This window comes from Mytilus trossulus, chromosome 10 (assembly GCF_036588685.1).
Source record: "Mytilus trossulus isolate FHL-02 chromosome 10, PNRI_Mtr1.1.1.hap1, whole genome shotgun sequence".
NCBI classification, from domain to species: Eukaryota; Metazoa; Mollusca; class Bivalvia; order Mytilida; family Mytilidae; genus Mytilus; species Mytilus trossulus.
In genome coordinates, this window is record NC_086382.1 from 53602010 (window position 1) to 53623198 (window position 21189).

Sequence of the window (21189 nt, forward strand, 5' to 3'; positions counted from 1 at the left end):
AAGTGTGGAAAACTGATTTACCCAACGGACGGACGGACGGACAGACAGATGGACAGACAGACAAACAGACAGACACAGACAGACAGATAGAGACAGACAGACAGAGACAGACAGACAGACAGACAGACAGACAGACAGACAGACAGACAGACAGACAGACAGACAGGTTACTGTCACGTCATTGATGCTCACATGTATTCCACATATCCTTTAATTCCCATTTGAATTTGTTTAGAAATAACAAGCCTATTGATCTTTAAAACATGTTATTATTCCACAAATCCATTGATTCTGTTGCAAAATGTGTAATGCATAATTACTTAAATTGAATTTAATTAATAAAATAAGTTTACACTAATACATCCATTTAATTGTTTTACTGCCACGAGTTAAAACTGTTAAACCTCACCAAAAACTAGTAAATACAATGCTGTAAATGAACACTCTTGACTTTAAAAATTCAGTATAGTTTAAGAAAGTTATTAAAATTTCAAAAAATTTGATGCAGCCGCTGACTTATGACGACGGAATGTAGGAATGAAGGCTTGATAAAAGTCATCATTGCTACAAGCTTAAGGTAAGTTTAATAACTTTATAACTTATATACATGAGATGTCTATCTGACCTGCTGAACACATTAAATGTCTTAAATACACAATTTTACGCTCATTTATAAAATGTCTTATTTGACTGAGAAACAAATTGATTGAGAATATTAAATCTTTTCAGTTTCTGTAGGTACATGTATAAAGGAATACATATGTGGGTTATTTCTGATGAACTGTTTTAGGAAGAACGCTAGTTTATAAAAAAAAAATTCAACAAAAAATACCATAAACCTATCTAGTCATTGTTTAACCTATGATTCATTGTTATAATTAGTAAACTAATATTTGTTTTTGAAGCAGTATGAAAAATTAGGGCCATATAAAGGCTTATCAAACCTACTCTTTAAGATTAGTTTATTAAACTACAGTTGCCTACATCCACATCATTTGAACTCTGGTGAATAGTAGACTCATTAGCAATCATAACACATCTCATTATCTTTAAATTAAAAGATAACAGGAAATAATAGAATTATTGATAGTAAAATTTGTTAAAACACACAAAAGACATTATCTAAGCAAAGTGCTGACCTTGTAAAAAACACTTTTATTTGGGAACTACATTTTTACAAAATCTTACTATCTAAAAACATACTTAATGTAAAATGCAAAATTGCAACACATTACTTATATATTACCAGCATTTATAGCGCATGTACATCCATACAAATATTTATCTCTATAGTTATTCCTCTCAAAAATAGGTTGAATGAAAATACGAAAAAGTGTTATCTACAATGTACAGCAGATTTTTTAAAATAGCAGTGTTTCAAGCCTCGAGTCCATAATTCTTGTAGGTTGTTATACCATTCAAAGGGAAATAACTCCAACTATATCATATATATATCTGATTAAAAACAAGCAATATCATTTACATTGGGAGTAAATTTACATAGGTAAATCAACATACTTATTTGAATTAAAAAAGACAGCAATCCATAGAGAGAAAATACATATAAAAAATAATGAATACAAAATACTCAAACTCTGTAACTGATACCAGGTGTGAAAAATTTGTACTTTATATAGTAAAATGAATAGTATTTTAAGAACGATCTCAACACCAACATAAAAGAATTAATAAATAAGGTGAAAATAATTATAAATGAGTATTAATAAATAAAAAAAACTAAGTTTTATTCTATGAGCTCATGAACATAAATGTTGTATGCACATAATTTTGAACCAAAAGTACAGACAAAAAAATCTAGGCCTGTTAGTTACAGGGTTGACATCACAGTCATATCATAGTACTGTCAAGGACAATTGTATATACTGGTTATCAACTTTTGATGATACTGCTAACTTTGGTTACCATGACATCTTCCATTTGCTTTTTTCTGTTCATCATATTTTCTCTCCTTCCTGACCTTTGTTTCAGCTCAATATCAAGCAAAATACTGCATTATCACTAGCATCCACATAAAACATTGCCAACATTTAAGTTATTTCCACCCTTAAATGACCGTAGTGTTCTAGTCTCTCATTGAGATTGGTTAACAACAAATACTACTACACTGAGAACACGTTGATATTTTTCCTTCATAATTCTAGAGGCAAACATCAAGCTCTAGCATATAATTCCCAACCGGTTTCGCAGTCCAAAATTTAAATAAATATATCAATTAAGTATTGATATTTTTAAAAATAAATTCAACTCTGTTAATTATGTGATGTATGTCCTAACGTTCCCTCTAATTTGTGCCCTACATACTGGACACTGCTGGACAGCTGGTGCACACTGGACACAACAACAAAGATGACCACATGGTAGGAAGACTATACCAACTTCATTTTCCAGGCATATCTTACAAGTTATCATATCTGAAATAATATAATGATATTATCCATATACAAAGGTAAAACTAAAACAAATTATGAGCACAGCAAATCAAAATGTTACTCTGCTGCCTGGTATGTGCAGAAATGGCAAAGTTCATGTTTTCTGCATTAATTTTTTTTTTATTTTGAAACACAATTAAGTATGGAGTTGGGGAGTTGGGAAGGGGGATTAACTGATGTCTGATGATTTTGTTGTGTGTAGAAAATATTCAACAGTTAATTTACTCCCCAAATTGCACTGACTGTTAGCTAGATCCTTCAGTTGCTCTTACTTGACAGAGTAGTAGTACCAGAATGTCATACCACAGCTAACCTATATATAAATGATATACTCCAGACCCAAAAGTCTGTTATATGAAAATAGTCTACAGATGTATCCTTATCATCTAAGGGAGCTTTTGCCCAAATTTATCTCGGTTTATCTCGGCTCTTTGGAGCCATATTTTATGGTTTTATATGTGTATAAAGAACTTGTCTTTAATTTTTTTTTACCTGTATTATATTAAAGCATAATATAATTTATGAAATTATTTTTTCAGAAATACAGTTTGTATCACAGCCTGTTGTATAAAGAGCAAGTTTGTGCACTCAGTGAAGGCTTATCACCTCACTAGCAGAATGGTTACTTTTAAAATTGGAAAGAAGTCATATTTTCACCAGGAAAAATCTTGTTGAAAATGGCACTTCATCACATAACTTTTGGAGGGAAATTAGTAATTGATCATAGGTGGGGCATGAAAATATGGCATCAGCTAACCTGCACCAAGTATATATTCTACACTTTGTGCTAGTCAAATTATTATTACATGTACTTTTAGTACAAAAGCACAAGTATATAGTTGTTACAATATTGATACTTAAGCAGCAGACAATACAATATATAAACTTTGATTGTGATTTTCATTATTATTTCTTGCACCAGAGGACTTAGAACATTAAATTACTTACTATAACTTTCAATCTGTAATTCTATTACTATAGAAACAGGAAAACAGTTTTGTATTTCAAGAATTACAAATTTTATAGATGTCATGGTGAAAATATTAATTTAATTGATTCAATTGTTCCACTCCCTTTTTTGCCAGAACTTGCTCTATATTTGCAGACCTGAGGTTATTGCCTGTAGTTTTAAATTAACAATTTCACAGGACCAAACCCCAAGATTTTTAAAAAGGGGAGTAATTCTAAGAAACCAGAATATATATTCCACCTATTCAGGAGGGAGAATCATAGACTTTTTGACATATGTGTCGATCTATGAATAATTCAATTTTGAATGTAACACATCTTCTGATTGGCTGACGATATTTTGTTATGAGCCCATAGACATAATTTAGTCATGTGATCGTGACGTCATCAATGTTTTTTCATGGTTTTCTACGGTTTAAAATGGAATTTAGATTTAAATTAATCATACTAACCATTTTGCTGGTGACCTGTAGAACTTGAATTGCTTGCTGGGCCTTTTTCTGAACCTGAAAATCAATAATGTGTTAAGTAACATTTAGGTTTACAGTTTATGTTATTGATCGTTATTGTTTTTCTTTTTCTTCAGTCATGTCATGTGTACAGACAGGTAAGAAATCTCAGTAATTTATTAGATTCAGTTAATAGTTAAATTTCTGATCATTACTGTGTGTGTTATGTCTTCATCAACTATTGACACTATTCTAAGTCTACACATTTTGTTTTTGATTATCTCCCTTTGGTTGATTTATCAAATAAGGGGAGTTAACTACTCCATCCTTATCACATATATTTGTGTTACATGTATTCAATTCTTAAGTAACAGAAACCTTTATTTAAGAAAGAATGCATACAACTTAATTTACCTTCTTACATACACTGGACATATATAAGTTGCTGCAGACAAGTACAAGTATTTAATTTTTAAATTTCTGAGTATAATCCTGGATTATCAGGTAGGAAGAATATACAAACAATGCCAGCAGATACTCTTTGAACTGCTGACCTGCTGTTATTATAATATCTGACACTTCTGCAATACATAGAGAATAATACATGGCAAAATCCGTATCATATGTCGTATCATCCCGAGACATCAATATCAGCCCGAGGGCCTTTAGGCCCGAGGGATGATATTGGTCGAGGGTGATACGGCATGTGATACGGATTTTGCCATGTATTATACGCTTTATCATATATTTCAACAAAAGAGTATTATATTATATGAACTGTTTTCTGATCCATAGCACTGGGTTACCTTTAATTCTACTTTCGTTTTGTTTCAAAGGCCTTAAAAGAACTGCTCAATTACTTATCCGAAGCACCTTACAATTTGCGTGCTGTTGCTTTAAAAAATATTTTGTTTATTATTCACAATTTGTATTTATTTGTGTGTTTTGTACTTTTTATAGTTGCATTTAGTGTGCCAAAAATATGAAAACTTGACGTTAGTGACGTCACATACAATATAGAAAACTTGACGTTCGTGACGTCACATACAATATAGAAAACTTGACGTTCGTGACGTCACATACATGTACCAAACAATGACGTCATTCAAAAAATTGACATATTTTGAAGAATTTAAAAAAAAATAAAAAATAAATAAACTGACTTAATGTAAAAAAAAAAAAAAAAAAAAAAGGAAGGGGTGTGATAAAGGGTAGGGGTGCGATAAAGGGTATGCGATAAAGGTTAGGGGTGTGATAAAGGGTATGCGATAAAGGGTGCGCATCAAAGTTGCGCGATATGGATTAAACAGCAGGCTATTTATCACATATGCAAAACTACTGTATTTACTACTAAACATATGATAAAAGTAAATATTGACAATAATTATTTCAATTTGTTTCTGATATATTCCCTTCCCCAATACAAATGTTAGGCAAACATAATTTTAATGTTTAATATCAGCTCTTCATTGGGGGGTCTCATTAGGGGGTTTCGATCCCAGATCACGCTTACTGTTTTGTCAGATTCCCGTATCCTGCTTACACTATGTACGTAAGCAATTCTCATTTTTTTTTTCATTTCCCGGGTCCCACAAGACCCCATTTCCCATTTTCACGCCACAATAATTTGACTTTCACGTGTCACGCTTACAAAAAATTGGCAATCCCATGTCACGCTTAGACCCCAATGAGACCCACTTCATTGGCTAAAATTTGATTGTGATGTCATTTTTCTTTTGATCTTGCCTGATTAAGTTATAATGCCAGACCTTATCACTTAAAGAACTATTTTTTATATAGAATCATTCTACCACTTTATCATTTGGGAAAAAATAAAATTCATAATTGAAAACTATACTTATTACTTTTTGTCTTCAATAAAATAATGCTATATATAATAAAATACAACTAGGAAAATGCCAGTCATATTTTGCACATTTATAATGCATCCTATAAATTTTTGAATTCACAGAACCACAAATATGAAGATTCTAACCTAAATAGAAACATCAACTTTACAAAGATCTACATACCTATGCTACTTGGTCCTGCTTGACTACCTGAAGGCCCTGGGGTATTAGATGGTGTGGGCAATGAACTAGGTCCTGCTGTAGGTGTCCCCTGGGTAGGAGTAGTTATGCCTATATCTTCAGGCTGAGCCTCCATTGTTAAAACAGCTTCAAGTAAAGCTTCAGCATCAGCAAAATCATCTCCTGTAAAAAATAATAAGATATACTGTGGATTTATTTATATTGGTGGGTACCAATGATTGCGGATAATGGAAAAGTTATATTTTCATGGATATTGAATTTTGCGGATTTGTCAGTTTGATACAAAGTTTAGAAATTATATACCTGGTTAAATTCATGGTTTACATATACCAATGGCTGAAATGAAAATTGGTATCCTAAGAATAAAATAGTCCAAAATGTATAAAAGTAAGGAGATGAAAATATCATAGCATACAATTAGAATACATGTATTTTAAAAATAATAATATATTGATTGAAAGGTATAATTTATGTGTACTTGCATGTTTGTAGCTGACCTAATCGTATGTTCCCTGCTGATTCAATTATGTTTCCTCAATATGGAATCAGTTTAGCATGTAGGCCCTCTTTTTATATATTTGTTCCCTACAGTTATGTCTGTTACATAGTACAATCACATTTTCTATTGATACATATTTGAAAGACTTTATGCATCTTTTATATTAAAATTGTGCACACATTTTGCCTAGGTATACCAGAAAATTTTCTTTTTTCTTTTTTTTTATGACATTTGTTCTTAAAGTGCAGTTCTAATAATTACTAACGCTATCAGATATTTACTTTCTGTAAAAATATACCAGATTAAAAATCAATAAATTGAAACATTCTGAACACATTGGGCCATTCCAGTTAATTTCTGACAGGTGGGGATGGATGGGGAGATTTTTGTTTATACCTATCAGAAACTAGAGGCTCTCAAGAGCCTGTGTCGCTCACCTGTTACTGTATTTACTGATGAGAATCATCTTGGTTGGTAGGTGGGGTCATTTGACACTTTTTTTAAATAGATACTCTAGTAATGATTGTGGCCAAGATTGGTTAAATTTGGCCCATAGTTTTAGAAAAGAAGATTTTTGTGCAAGTTACAAAAATGACAAAAAGTTGTTCAATATTGACTATAAAGGGCAATAACTCCTTAAGGGGTCCTCTTACAATTTTGATTATGTTGACTTATTTGAAGATCTTACTTTGCTGAACATTATTGCTATTTACAGTTTATCTTTATCTATAATAGTATACAAGAAAATAACCAAAAACTGCAAAATTTCCTTAAAATTATCAATTTTAGGGCAGCAACCCAACAACAAGTTGTCCGATTCATCTGAAAATTTGTGAGGAGATAGATCTTATTCTGATGGACATTAAAATCTTGAGAGATTTGCCCTTAATGTCTTAGTTTACAAGATATACATCAAAAACTGCATTTTACCACTATGTTCTAATTTTAGCCATGTCAGCCATTTTATTTGGAAGGCGAGGTCATCGGACACATTTTTTAAACTATATACCACAATGATAATTGTGACCAAGATTGGTTAAATTTGGCCATGTAGTTTCAGAGAAGAAGATTTTTTTACTTACAAGTTAGAAGAAATGACGAAAAGTTGTTAAAAATTGACTATATAGGGCAATAACTCCTTAAGGGAATAACTGACAATTTTGGTCCTGCAGACTTATTTGTAGGTCTTACTTTGCTGAACATTATTGCTGTTTACAGTTTATCTCTATCTATAATAGTATTCAATAAAATAACCAAAAACTGCAAAATTTCCTTAAAATAACCAATTTAGGGGCAGCAACCCAACAACAGGTTGTCCGATTTGTCTGAAAATTTCAGGGCAGATAGATCTTGACCTGATCAACAATTTCACATCTTGTCAGATTTGCTCTTAATGCTTTGGTTTTTGAGTTATAAGCCAAAAACTGCATTTCACCCCTATGTTATATTTTTAGCCGTGGCGGCCATCTTGGTTGGTTGGCGGGGGTCATGCCACACATTTTTTAAACTAGATACCCCAATGATGATTGTGGCCAAGTTTGGGTAAATTTGGTCCAGTAGTTTTAGAGGAGAAGATTTTTGTAAAAGTTTACAGACGACGGACGTCAAGTGATGAGAAAAGCTCACTTGACCTTTTGATCAGGTGAGCTTAAAAAACATCATGAAAAACTACCTATCAGATCTATAAATTAAGACCTATCAGATGTAGAGTTTCTGTTCATATTGGGAGGATGGGCTTTCATGGGAAAATTTGACCTATCAGAATTTGTTACTGCAAGGATTGTACCCATCAGAATTTTGAATACAATACCAGATAATGCATGATACGAAACTGTCTACATTCCAAAGCACCCCTAAGATCTAAAATAGGTATTTTTTGTAACACCTAAGATGTAATTATTTGTAATTATTTACTTCTGCAAGACCCTCAGAAATTTTTGCATATAAGTGTACGTGTCAGATGAAAAAAAAAAAAATTTCACCCCTGAGATGTATAAATTTTACACCCCTCAGAAAGGACCATCCATCCCCCTTTTGCAGATATTAACTGTAATGGCTCATTTGCAAGTGTCAAGGTCAGTTATGATAGATACAGTTTTTTTTAGAGAATCTTTCTAACCTGTGTCACGGAGACGTTTTTCTATAGCCTTCATTACACTTGATTTACTAACACCAGTACTAAGCACTGTCCTCACCAGAGGTAACTCCATCCTGGCTTTTATTTCTCTATCTTCTATCTGATGACCACCAGCGACTGAAGAAAAATATACATTGAGTTTTATCATATTTCATTTAATACTGTCACATTAAATTAATTAGTCTATTTCTGCATCTAAAAGCACACAATTTGAATTTTGAACAAATATTAATTTGGTTGAACATTATTTTTTACGAAATTATCCTTCAAATTCTGCAGAACGTAATAATAAAGCATATCATCTTTAAGTCTACCCATAGGTTTTGCTCTTAAAACTGCATGTTTAAATTTGTATTGAAACTTTTATATAATTAAACCATTTGGCATTATACACCTTTTTGCTATTTGTCCGCCATTACTGGACATCACACAGGTTCCCATAAAATTTAGACGTCATAAAACAAATTATCTGAAGTCACAATAGAAAACTGATTGTTGTATGAAACCAATAGTTCAAGCCGGACAGATTCTCAGGAAGTGATATTCCTTTAAGTGGATGGAACCATTGCATCCTTATAAAAATCTTGAAAGTATAACATATAACCACTTGCGTATGATTTACCCCCAAAAAAAATTTGTGAGAATACTTATTGAAATTTAAAAAAAAAAGCTGCATACAGCTCTATACATTGTAACTATCAGATATCAGAATGTGAGTTCTTATTATTGTGATATTCACACTAATCAAACCTTGGGTTGAAGACATGAAACTTTGCTCAGTGCTTGGAGCATAAAAATCATGCTCGATACATGAAATCCAGTTTTGATCGGTTGATTTTGCAGTATGGGTACAAAAAGCTGACTCGTAAGTTTTATGACTTCAACCCCAGGCAATAATTTCTAAATTTACAGTATAATAAATGTAACTAAGGTACATAGCTTAAAGTATATTAGATAACAAACCTCTAGTTTGTTGTCTCTGTCCACCCTGTTGGAAGGCAGCTTGTACATTTTTGATGTACTCTTGCCCTTTAACCGACAGGACAAATGGACATTTAGGAAACCACCTAGCATGTTCAACCCACGGATCATCTCCAGCTTCCCAGTTCCTCAGTCCTCCATCACAATAAAAACATTTCACATTATCACCAAATCCTAAAAAAAAATACAATTGTATTGAAACCATAACAAAAATTAGTTGTGTTCAAGGTTATTAATATACTCTAGATCTATATTTCAAATGTTGGAAAAAAATTTATACTGGAAAAGCCAAGGTAAAAATCACAGGTATTTGGGGAATGGACCCCCCTTTTTTTTTGGACCTCACTAAAATAAAATTTTGGCGTTTTTTTTATTCATTTACAATTTTCTACAATGTATAAACATATATCAAGTCTCAACAATCCATTGCTAGTCGATTACAATAATTTTTTTACTATCGATTACAATAATTTTTTTACTATCCATACGAGCCCCAAGTGAACTTGGGGCTCGTATGGATAGTAAAAAAATTATTGTAATCGACTAGCAATGGATTGTTGAGACTTGATATATGTTTATACATTGTAGAAAATTGTAAATGAATAAAAAAAACGCCAAAATTTTATTTTAGTGAGGTCCAAAAAAAAAGGGGGGTCCATTCCCCAAATACCTGTGGTAAAAATAGAGAAGTTGGAATTGTAGAAATATTTTTATTTTTTTTCAACTTCATTTGTTTGCATGTACCACTGTGTATTTTATTTTAGCATATAACATTTGTTCTCATCTGTTTTGAGGTTCAAAATTTGTCCTTCAGGTTAACAATTTATTGTGAATTTGTTGCAAGATTTTATATGTAGATCTATATAAAAGAATTAGCATCTACAATGTACCTACCTACATTGTAATTGTAATATCTATAATGGTTCGTTCAGAGCATGCTTTTTTATATAAATAGCTGCATGTAGTAGAAACACAAAAACTTTCAACATAATTCATGATTCATAAATCATCTACAAATGATTTAAAAATATACATTTTTTTATTGCAGGGAATTTTAAGTGTCACTTTCAATAGGGCATTTATCAACCTGTCATTTTTTTTGCTTCATAGAATTTTTTAAGACTGAAAGTTGTATTATTCTATTTTAGTTCTAACCTGCAAAGAAGAATCCAGCTGATCCCAGAGTTTCTGGAGTCTGATGTTTATATGTTGGCCAGTTTCTGAATGTAGATATCCTACTGGATTCTACAGCATATTGTGGATTCTTAGGACGTTCTGTGTTGATACCCAGTGCCTCCATGTTAGACATTGGCTGATTATTGAGGAACCCAACATTTGGAGGTTGATTTGTGCTGGATGGATTTGGAGGTGGCATAGCAACGTTTCCGACATTAGTTCCTAATACATATGGACATCTTGGAAATCTATTTTTATGTTCAATATGTGGCTTGTCTCCCACTTCCCAATCTTTAAGTATACCTTTACAGAATACACACTGTACTCTGTCCCCGGTTCCGGTGTAATAAAATCCATTTTTAGCAAGTTCCTTGGCAGTAACAGGAGTTCCCATGGGCCAAGTTCTAAAAGTTTCTAGTCTATGTCTTTCATATTTAAGATTTCCAGCATCAACTTTTTGCATATTTTGTGGTTTATATTCTGTTTTTGTTGCACCAATACTTGCACTTCTTGCCGCAACTGCTGCCAAGTTTTCTCTTGAGCTGGGACCAGATCCAGGACCCAGACTAAGACTAAATGTTTCTGTTTGCTGTCTATTAAATTGAGCATCTTCAGATGTGCTTTGAACAGCTATATTACGTTCAGGATTAGGACCAAAATTATCTGGCCTGTTCATGTTAGGGTCTGATGGATCAATATTATTTTCATGTGGACCGTTCATATCAGATAACTTGGATGATGAATTCTGTTTACTAGGTCCTACAACTTCGGTTGGAATTTCTGGAGGCAATGAATCAAAAAGATGAGTAATGGGATCAAATCTATCCCTCAGTTCAACACTTTCAGATCCAGCAGGGATATTTGTCCGGTCAGATTTTGTCAAAAAGCCACAATACGGATTCAAATCCCTATGGAGTTTAAAAGGCTGATCCCAATCTTTCCAATCTTCTTTCTCTCTTAAGCAAGCAAAACACTTAACTTTATTTCCAATCCCAGTGTAAAAAAATCCTGCTGCTGCAAAACGTATAGCAAATCCTTTTTCTGTATTTGGTCTGTCAATAAATGATTTTATACGAAGAAGTTCATACTTCATATCATCTCTGATATTTGTGTTTTTTATTTTTTCCTCTAAAAAAGGATCTAGTTTAGAGGACATTATTCATCAAAAGTAATTGTTTTGAAATATGAAAACAAATTGGTGAGAAATTTGTGAAATGAGTCCAATGTTGTCAAATTATAATCAGTTTATCTTTTGTCAGAGTTAAGGAAGGACTTTTGATATGTAATGCCTTGAAACTTATTATTTGTTTCTAAATGTTTTGAGATTTTATGACAAATGTCAGCTTCTGCAATCACTCTGAGATAGCCACAGTTATTACAGTCCAAAAATACTGATCTTGGCTTCTTGCTACTTGTTTGTTTGTGGTTATTATTAACAATCTTCACTGAAATCCAACTTATTTTGGATCCAATGGAAATGTGAACAGGAATTTTTTTAATTAAGCTTTTCTTGTATAAAACAGTAGACCTGTCTCTTTGTTTATGTTTTCCACAAGATAAGAGTAGTGAAAAAGCAACATACAATAATTTCCAAAATATATTAACTTTCCTTTTCTTTGATCTTCTTAACTGGACAGTTCTGCAAGATTGTGATCCTTTAAAACTTCTTAATCTCTCATGAAAGTCTGAAGAGGTTGACAAAACTCGAAATAAAAGCACAGTTTTTAGTTTATCAAAACAATCTGTTAAACTTCTCAGTCCATGTATTGACCTATCATTAGTTAAACAATCTCCATATTCCTCCTCGACACAATCTGAGTAAAATACTACACTGAATGGGGAGTAGAGACTATGTTCATCTATGGGTTCTGTGTTAGGACGGTCAGAAACTTGTTGTCCACTGTTCAACCAAGGAATTGTCATCACGCTTCAATAAAATCATCATCCAGATGTCTGAAAATATAAATACACTATTTGAAGTTTATGTAAAATGTTCATTTTTTTGTACAGGTAATTAATGAAAGTTTAATAGTTTTTTCCTTGTTCATGAAAAAAACCTAGTACCAATGTAGACAGATTTTTGATTAAACACAAGTTCAGTCTAGAAAGGTTTTAATTTTATCCTTGGCTCAGTTGAAGTTTACAGGTTTTTTTAAAATTTAACCAGGTTTTGGTTAAGACAAGGGTTGGTTTAGACAGGTTTTAAAATCTTGGAGGATCAGGTTTATAAAAACATAATAAACAGACAAAAAGATAAAGTATTATTGCTAATGAAACAACCCTTCACCAGAGACCAAATGATGTTAGCTTATCCAGGTTTTTGTTTAGACAGGTGTTCAGCTTATCAAAGACACAAATTGAAGGATTCAGTCTAACATTTGTCTAAGCAGGTTTAGAGTTTATCAACACCAATGTTTTGTTTAAGCAGGGTTTAAGTTTATTCAAGGTTCAGTTAAACCTTTCACAGTAGCTTCTGATCTTACCTTGGAACATCATGTGATCCAACAGTGTATCAAAGTATGGCTAAAATCATAGGATACAAGCATGACAAGTGTACATTGTATGCATCAAAATGAATGAGATTTTACAAATACATTTGGTATGAATATATATTTGCAAGCACATATAGATATACTGGTTAACTGCAGTGCTGAGCAGCAGTGAGAAGTAAATTAGAAAACAATGGGTTACTTTAGTTTACTGTATATTTGTGCTTCACAAAGTGTATAACTAATATAACAATAAGATGTGGTATGTTTGCCAATAAGAAAACTCTCCAATAGAGTGCAAGTGACAAAAAGTAACAACTGTAAATCACACTTCACAGCCACAGTATAGTCAACTTTAAAATTTCAGTTTGATAACAAATTTGTTGGAAGACACTTTTATCAAGGTGACAAAGTCCCCTATAACAGTAACTTTTTTTTTCTCGCATTTGCGCAAATATATCTTACTTACCGTATTTCTGAAAATTTGAGAAATTGAGAAAGGAAATGGGGAATGTGTCAAAGCGACAACAACCAGACCATAGAGCAGACAACATTTAAAGGCCAACAATGGGTCTTCAATGTAGCGGGAAACTCCCACACCCGTAGGTGTCCTTTAGCTGGTCCCTTAAAGAATATGTATACTAGTACAGTGATAATGGACGTCATACTAAACTCCCAATTATACACAAGAAACTAAAGTTAAAACTCATACAAGACTAACAAAGGCCAGAGGCTCCTAACTTGGGACAGGCACAAAATTGCAGCGGGGTTAAACATGTTTATGAGATCTCATCCTTCCCCTATACCTCTAGCCAATGTAGAAAAGTAAACGCATAATAATACGGATATTAAAATTCAGTTCAAGATGATGTAACAAAATAAAATAAATAAAATGACAATAATACATAAATAACAACATGACAACAGACTTCTAGCAGTTGACTGACATGCCAGCTCCAGACCTCAATTAAACTGATTGAAAGATTATATATATGTCTTCATAATATGACTATCAGGTACAATCTCTCCAGTTAGGGGTTTAGTATCATACTTTCATAAAATATATGAGAAGAACATAACCTGTGTCATGTCAACAACTGTTTTTAAAAAAAATGTGTTTAGTTCCGATGCAAAGACCCTAATTTTAAAGTGAATCAATATTAAAACCAAAATATGCAATGTTTAATGACCTGACAACAGTATCGTAACTATATCCCTTCTTAACAAGTCTGTTTAAAGGATTTTTAAGCTTTTGAGGTGAATACTGACATTTTTAGTGCTTTGTAAAGAATACTACCATAAAAGATTGGATGTCAAATACCTGAACGTATAAGATGTCTGCATGTTGAGTTATATTTACGAATTAATTCCTTATACCGATGATAAAATTTAGTACTGATATTGTACACAAAGGATGATATTGACCTGTTCAGTTAAAATAAGCATCATCCTCATCAACCATGTTTACAATTTGTATATATTACATGCAAAATACAAAAATGTTACTTTCATTTAGGCTTAAAACCAATGAAAATACCCAGAAACTTTTAAATGGTGTATTCTGAAACTTATTTCAAATTTAAGGGATTTAATTATTAGCCTGCAGTTACTTCATATAACTTTATTACTTTGTTTTGTTCATGTTGTTAGAGTGTGTATATTGATTAAAAGAAATTTATTCGTGCTTCCAAGGACAAGCTGGGTCTGTTTCTATTTGTCTAAAGTGATGTCTGTTGAACTCTAGACTACATTCTGCATTGCATGACAAAGATCTGAATCATCATGGCTATACGTATGCAAGGCTAAAATTTCTATGTTATGCTTTCAGAAATGGTTTCATTTATATAATACATAAATTAATAAGCATTTATAACGAAAGTGTTGTTCTAAATGGCCTACACACTGTACAAACCTGATTAGCATATATCGATTTATTTATAGAATGACTGGACTGTAAAGGGAAATTCCCATAACTTCCTGTTTCTTTTCTCGTTATAACACTTTAAAATGATTCTTATTGTGTACCACTTACCTATCTATTAATATACGATGAATTCAATGTTAAAATTTATAAAAAATAAACGAAATCTAGCATTCATCTATTCATTGCGTAGTAAAGTCAATGGAAGGGACTTGCAGGGTAGGGGAGGAAGACACAAAGAAATTAAGCAAACCATATGGTTAATTCGCCCCTTCGACAACTCGGTCCGTTTACAAATCGAGACATCAAACGGCGTATATAAAGATATTTCAAGATAAAATGGCCCTTATTAAAGGCAATTCTACTTTTCGGTGAAGAGAAATAAGGCCATGATTAATGACTGAAATACATCACTGTGAAATACGTATTACACTTTAACTTAATGATGATTCTATATTTACCGTGCCGAATAATTATAATGTCTCGGCTGGACAGGAACACATCTATATTGACATACTCTTCCCAGCTCGGGACATGTGGAACAACATATGTAACAGGTAAGACAGCTGAAGCAGCCTTAACTTCTGTTTAATCATTGGTCAAAATTGTTTCTTCATTTGATATTTTAATCATTTTATATTAAAATTAAAAACTACATCTTCAAAATCATAGTGGGCTCAATAGTAACAACACTAGTATTATAATTTCCAAGTTTCATTTTTTAAAGAACCATGCTTGAAAATGTTCATTTCTTTATAAGGACTTGATGTACTGGTCTAATGTCTGTCCAGTTTTCTCTTTTTCATTACAAGTAGCAAGGAGTTATAAAGTGTCACTATACAAATCCTTGCCTGTAGTTTCTATTTGCTTCAGAAATCTGATAACATTTTACTTCTGAAATAACTGGTGTCTAAAAATTTACAATTTAACAGCTTTATAGTCATGTGTTCGGAGCCATGTGTTCTTCTTCGTGAAGGAGGTTTCTGGTGTTTTAAAGCATAGCAAAGTCGAACTCGACTTAAAATTGGTATATGCTGCTTCTTCGATTAGAATACTGCATTCATAAAAAAAACTTCAAAGACTGGTCGGTCAGCACGGAATCAGAACAATGTGCTCGGCTAGGGTAAAACATTTGCATACCGACTGTTACGATGATCAGCAAAACAAGTTTATAAACATTTCAACATGCTGTCGGAGCGTCTAGAAAATCGAGTCTACATGTTAACAAAATGTATAAACGAACCAAAAACCAAAGAATTGACAAGGCCCTGTGAAAATGAGAATTTCGTGCCTTTTGTGGCGACAAATTCGATACTTAAAAGAAGACTCTTGGGGTTTTTAATCGAAATTATAGCAAGTTTACTTTCAATATTAGTTTGAGAAAAATTCTCGTGAAGTACTAACTAATTTTCACTAAATTATGTTCGTTTTCTTTGAAAATTTAGATACTAATTACACTATTTATATGCAGCACACGTTACCTATCGTAAACATTCAAACTATTCTACAGTTTACATCCATGGATACGTGTCGTGTCTTTATCAATAACAGTGTCTCCCCCCCCCTCCGGGTGGGGTGAGGGTGGTGGTGGGGGTTGGGGGTTACTTCCTATGTTTTAAGTGGTATAAGTGTGCTGAAAAACAGGGTCGCTTTTTCATGCCCAGTTGATTAGAACAGGATCCATTTTTCATGTCTGCTGGTTAGAACATGGTCGCTTTTTCATGCCCTGTTGATTAGAACAGGATTCATTTTTCATGTCTGCTGGTTAGAACATGGTCGCTTTTTCATGCCCTGTTGATTAGAACAGGATTCATTTTTCATGTCTGCTGGTTAAAACATGGTTGCTTTTTCATGCCCTGTTGATTAGAACAGGATTCATTTTTCATGTCTGCTTGTTAAAACATGGTTGCTTTTTCATGGCTTGCTGAAGAGAATAGGGTCTTTTTTTAAACACAATATTTGTCTAGAACAGGATCGCTTTTTTAACTGTTTAAGATACATTATAGAACCCGGGTATAGAGCATCTATTTTATACGGCCTAGAACAGGGTATACATTTTTTGAGCGTGTCTAGAACAGGGTATTCTATACATCTGACGTGACTCTGTACTTACGTATCCCGTCATAATTTGAACCACACAATTATTTTATTTATTATTAGTACTTTTACTGTTAAGTCTGTTTTTTGTTATTTCTACTTTACTTGACTGTATTGATGTATGCCGTCATACTTTGAACGACAAAATTACTTTATGTCTACCTACGGGGCGCCTAATGGGACTCTTGTGGTTTTGTACAAAATTCAATTCTGTCATGCCAAAATCATTTTTGTCTTACAGAACTATGATACAGACTTGTTTTATGAGAACTTCAATTTTGTGATGACAAAATTCATTTTTGTAGACAAAATTCAGTTTTGTCATGACAAAAGTCAATTTTGTCAAAAAGATATGCAAATATAAACTTATTTGCATAAAAATTGACTTTTGTTACCTGATAAGGAAAAGTCAATTGTGTAAGACAAGATTCAATTTTATGCTGTACTGATCACGAAAACCTTCCATCCTTTAAGGGTGACTTTTACATAGATAGATAAAATCGTATAATATAAGCAAAATGAGGATGTTAGATTTGATGTATGTCTTTTTGTGCTTCTTCGTTACATTTGTTGTTTTATAGTGTTTATAAGATGATAATACAATGTCACGTGACTGCTGTACATACCCCTATTTTTGACATTTTTATTATGTGTCTGTTTGCTTTGTTCACGCATCGTTGACAATGTAATGGAATTAGATGCGACTGTCATACAAGTGAGAGGTTAAGCTAGCTTTAAAACCAGGTTCAATCTACCATTTTCTACATAATAAAATGCTTGTACCAAGTCAGTCAGGAATATGACAGTTGTTATCCATTCGTTTGATGTTTTTGAATTTTTGAATTTGCCATTCGATTTGGGACTTTCCTTTTTGAGTTTTCCTCGGAGTTCAGTATGTTTGTGTTTTTACTTTTTACCATGTTTTCTGGTTAGAACAGGGTATGCTTTGGCAAGACCTGTCGGCACAGTTATACCCGAAAGGATAGTCGGTAACCCCCCTTACCGGGTGTCTACAGAGGCGGATTTAGGGGGCAGGGGCCCGCCCCCCCTTTTTTGGAAAAAAAATGGTTGCTTATATAGGGAATCTCTGAAGCGTGACTCGAGCGGGCCCCTCTTAGGTCAGTCAGTGGGCCCCACTTATGAAAATTTCTGGATCCGCCACTGTTCTAACGTAACCAGAAATTAAAACGGTTTATATATACTTACAGGACACTACGATATAAAGTTGATTCCAAATGATTGGCAACTCTACGTCCAATCTCAACTGTAGACGCTTTTAAATAAAACTCTTTTGGACTGAAAGGGTGGTTTCCAATACTACAGGTTTAAATTTCTATTTTTAGGCCAGTATCTTTTCCTAGAACTATTATACAAAGAATACATTCTTAATCCATTTAATTTTAACACCAGTGATATAGGATGAAAATATTGACTAATGCGTTCATAAGCTCTCAATTTGTGTACAAATTATACGTAGATGTATATCGTTCGAAGCTTGAAATAGTAAGGCATGTACATGCTACCATTATTTAAACAACAGCTACATCACAATAAAGCATATAAAGACAATACAACTTTCTTAGGAATTTAGGAATTGTGTTAGCGTCAATTCATCTATCCTAAGCTGATGCGGTGTCATTTCATCCCATTGCTGAAATAGTCTTTCACTTCGTACGCCGCAAAAATATACGGAATGAAAGTTTTGATCATGCAGACTACATAATAATAAATTTGTTTTATGGTACAAGTATTCGTAACATCGCGGGATGTTAGCCCGATATGGTACATATAATTTACATCATGATACTATGGATAATGCGCAACATGATAGATTTCGACAACTCGGGGGCGGATCTCAATCCAGGATAAAATTGGGGGGGGGGACTTTATGCCCCCCAGTCATTTTCAAAAATAAGATTATTATAAAATGGTTAATGCAGGTTCCCATTTTACTCGTATTGCCGGGTAAAAACTGTGTCATGATATTCATCGTATATAAATTATAAAGCCTTTATATATCTTAATCTTATATTTAAATGTTTTATCTATCAAATACAATGTCATATTTGTTTTCTATAATTAGAATTTTTGGAGAGAAATGGTGTTTTCCATGGTAATAAAATTATCACGTTTAATAAATGTGTAGACAGTCATGCTACCCGAACCACCTTTACATTTTGAATATTTTATATTTTTAACTAACTTACTATTTCATTTAGTCATTGCTTTTTGAATAAGTGTATGTTAGTATCGCTTATCCGTTTATGCTAAACAACTGATATCCAAATGAGGATTGATTTTTCTTCAAATAATTTAAGTGATCAACTATGATGATGAAATATAGATAATCGTGAAAATAAAGAAAACTATCAATGTATTTTGTTTGCAAATCGTTGTCTCGGTTGTGCCAAGTGATTATGTTAGACATACAACTGGTAGAGCATTTAACTTTGCTTATTAAGTTATAAAAAAATGAAATTAAAAAGTGCATACAAAACGCTTCGTACGCTTGAAATCTAAAAAGAGTTGATTTCATTGTATAATTACTAGAACTGGGTGGACACCATTGCGGTTCTTATTTGATTTAAAACATACCCTCCAAAAAAAAATCCCCATTCGCAAATTAAGAAATGAAGGTTCGACTCCCTCAGGCAAAGTTGAACTTTGATGAATATGGTTATTCTGTTAACCTCTTTTTTGGTCATTTAGATGTTAAATTGTCGCGAATATTCACACCCTTAGCCAAAATTAAATGAGCAGCGCTTCGTAACATTACAGCTAACTGTATTTGAGAAAGACTTTTACGAATCAAGTAAACGAAGATTAAATTTCTATGCTGTTGAAAATGCAGAAAAACGAAGTATCATACCTTTTGCAGTTAATATATATAGTGTTTGACAATTTTGACCTTTCGAACCAATGTCAGATCCAGAAATTTTCGGAAAAGGCGATATTGACTGCCAAAGAGGGGACTCACTGCAATCATGCCTCAGTTATTCTCAATATAATAAATCAGATTTGTCCAATCAAAGGGGGCACTCGGGCAACCTGCCCCCTAAAAAGATCCGCCGGCTTTGCAAACGTACAGGTATTAAATAGATAGTGGTCAAGCCGGATCATTAACTTTCTACAATATTAGCTAAAACTAAGTAAAGTTAAATATGATATATAAACATACCTACGAGATTATAATACACTTATTGATGTTACACATTGAGTATTAACACCAGTTACGGACTTAACGTTTAAGAATGGATAAACACGGTGATTTCCAGATTTATTTAAACTAAATAGGTTAAAATGTTTATTTTTATAAAGACTTTTTCCAAGAATTACTATTTAAAGTGTGTGTTATTACCACATAACAGTGATATAACATTTGAGAGGAAATAAATACGATTGCTTTGCACTATATCTGCATGTTGGCAAACTATTTCACAGCTACTTGTTGCTTTGTTTTCAATGGGCAAATAAAACGACATCGAGATCCCCTTGTTTGTCTTTTGGCAAAATCTGCAAAGACATCTAATAGTTAAAATTTAATTATAAGTACATTTTGTACATGTACATATATTATTAATTTGAAAGTAACTCAGAGATGTGTCAATGAACATATTTAATAATTTAGTAATACTTATAACTACATTGCTATATGGGCCACTACGCTATTTTTCAAGGTACGAGCCGTTAAAAATTGCCAAAATCTGTTCATGAAAAAACACATTTTAGTGCAAAAAAAGAAATCTGTGAGATGTAATTTTGAAATAAAATGTGAGAAGATAGGTTTTATAATATTTTTAAGAAAATAAAAAGAAAAAATGGTGTCACCGAACTTGTTTCCTTGCTATAAGTAAAAAACGAAAATTTCTCTATATGTCCAGTATAAATTTTTAACTAAAAGAGTTATCTTCTCTTAAATCGCTTATTTGATATTTTTTTCCTTCTTAAAACACAAATATTTAGTATTTGT

The 21189-nt window shown here is 32.7% G+C and overlaps 1 protein-coding gene across 3 annotated transcripts; it reads right to left on the reverse strand.

Annotated features, from left to right (window-relative positions):
• Positions 1-249: 249 nt before the first annotated feature.
• Positions 250-20420, reverse strand: LOC134687632 (baculoviral IAP repeat-containing protein 7-like). 3 transcript variants are annotated; one of them, XM_063548077.1, is made up of 7 exons: positions 20398-20420; positions 10692-12665; positions 9519-9710; positions 8538-8672; positions 5902-6081; positions 3872-3925; positions 250-2432 (listed from the first exon to the last, which is right to left on the reverse strand). In XM_063548077.1, exons 2-7 carry the CDS (start codon positions 11866-11868, stop codon positions 2275-2277), a joined length of 1896 nt encoding a protein of 631 aa, XP_063404147.1. In that variant the 5' UTR covers positions 11869-12665; positions 20398-20420; the 3' UTR covers positions 250-2274. The 3 variants fall into 3 exon arrangements, with proteins under 3 accessions (XP_063404147.1, XP_063404146.1, XP_063404145.1); XM_063548076.1 differs by lacking the exon at positions 20398-20420 and adding an exon at positions 15234-15354; XM_063548075.1 differs by lacking the exon at positions 20398-20420 and adding an exon at positions 15114-15328.
• Between the last annotated feature and the right edge of the window lie 769 nt (positions 20421-21189).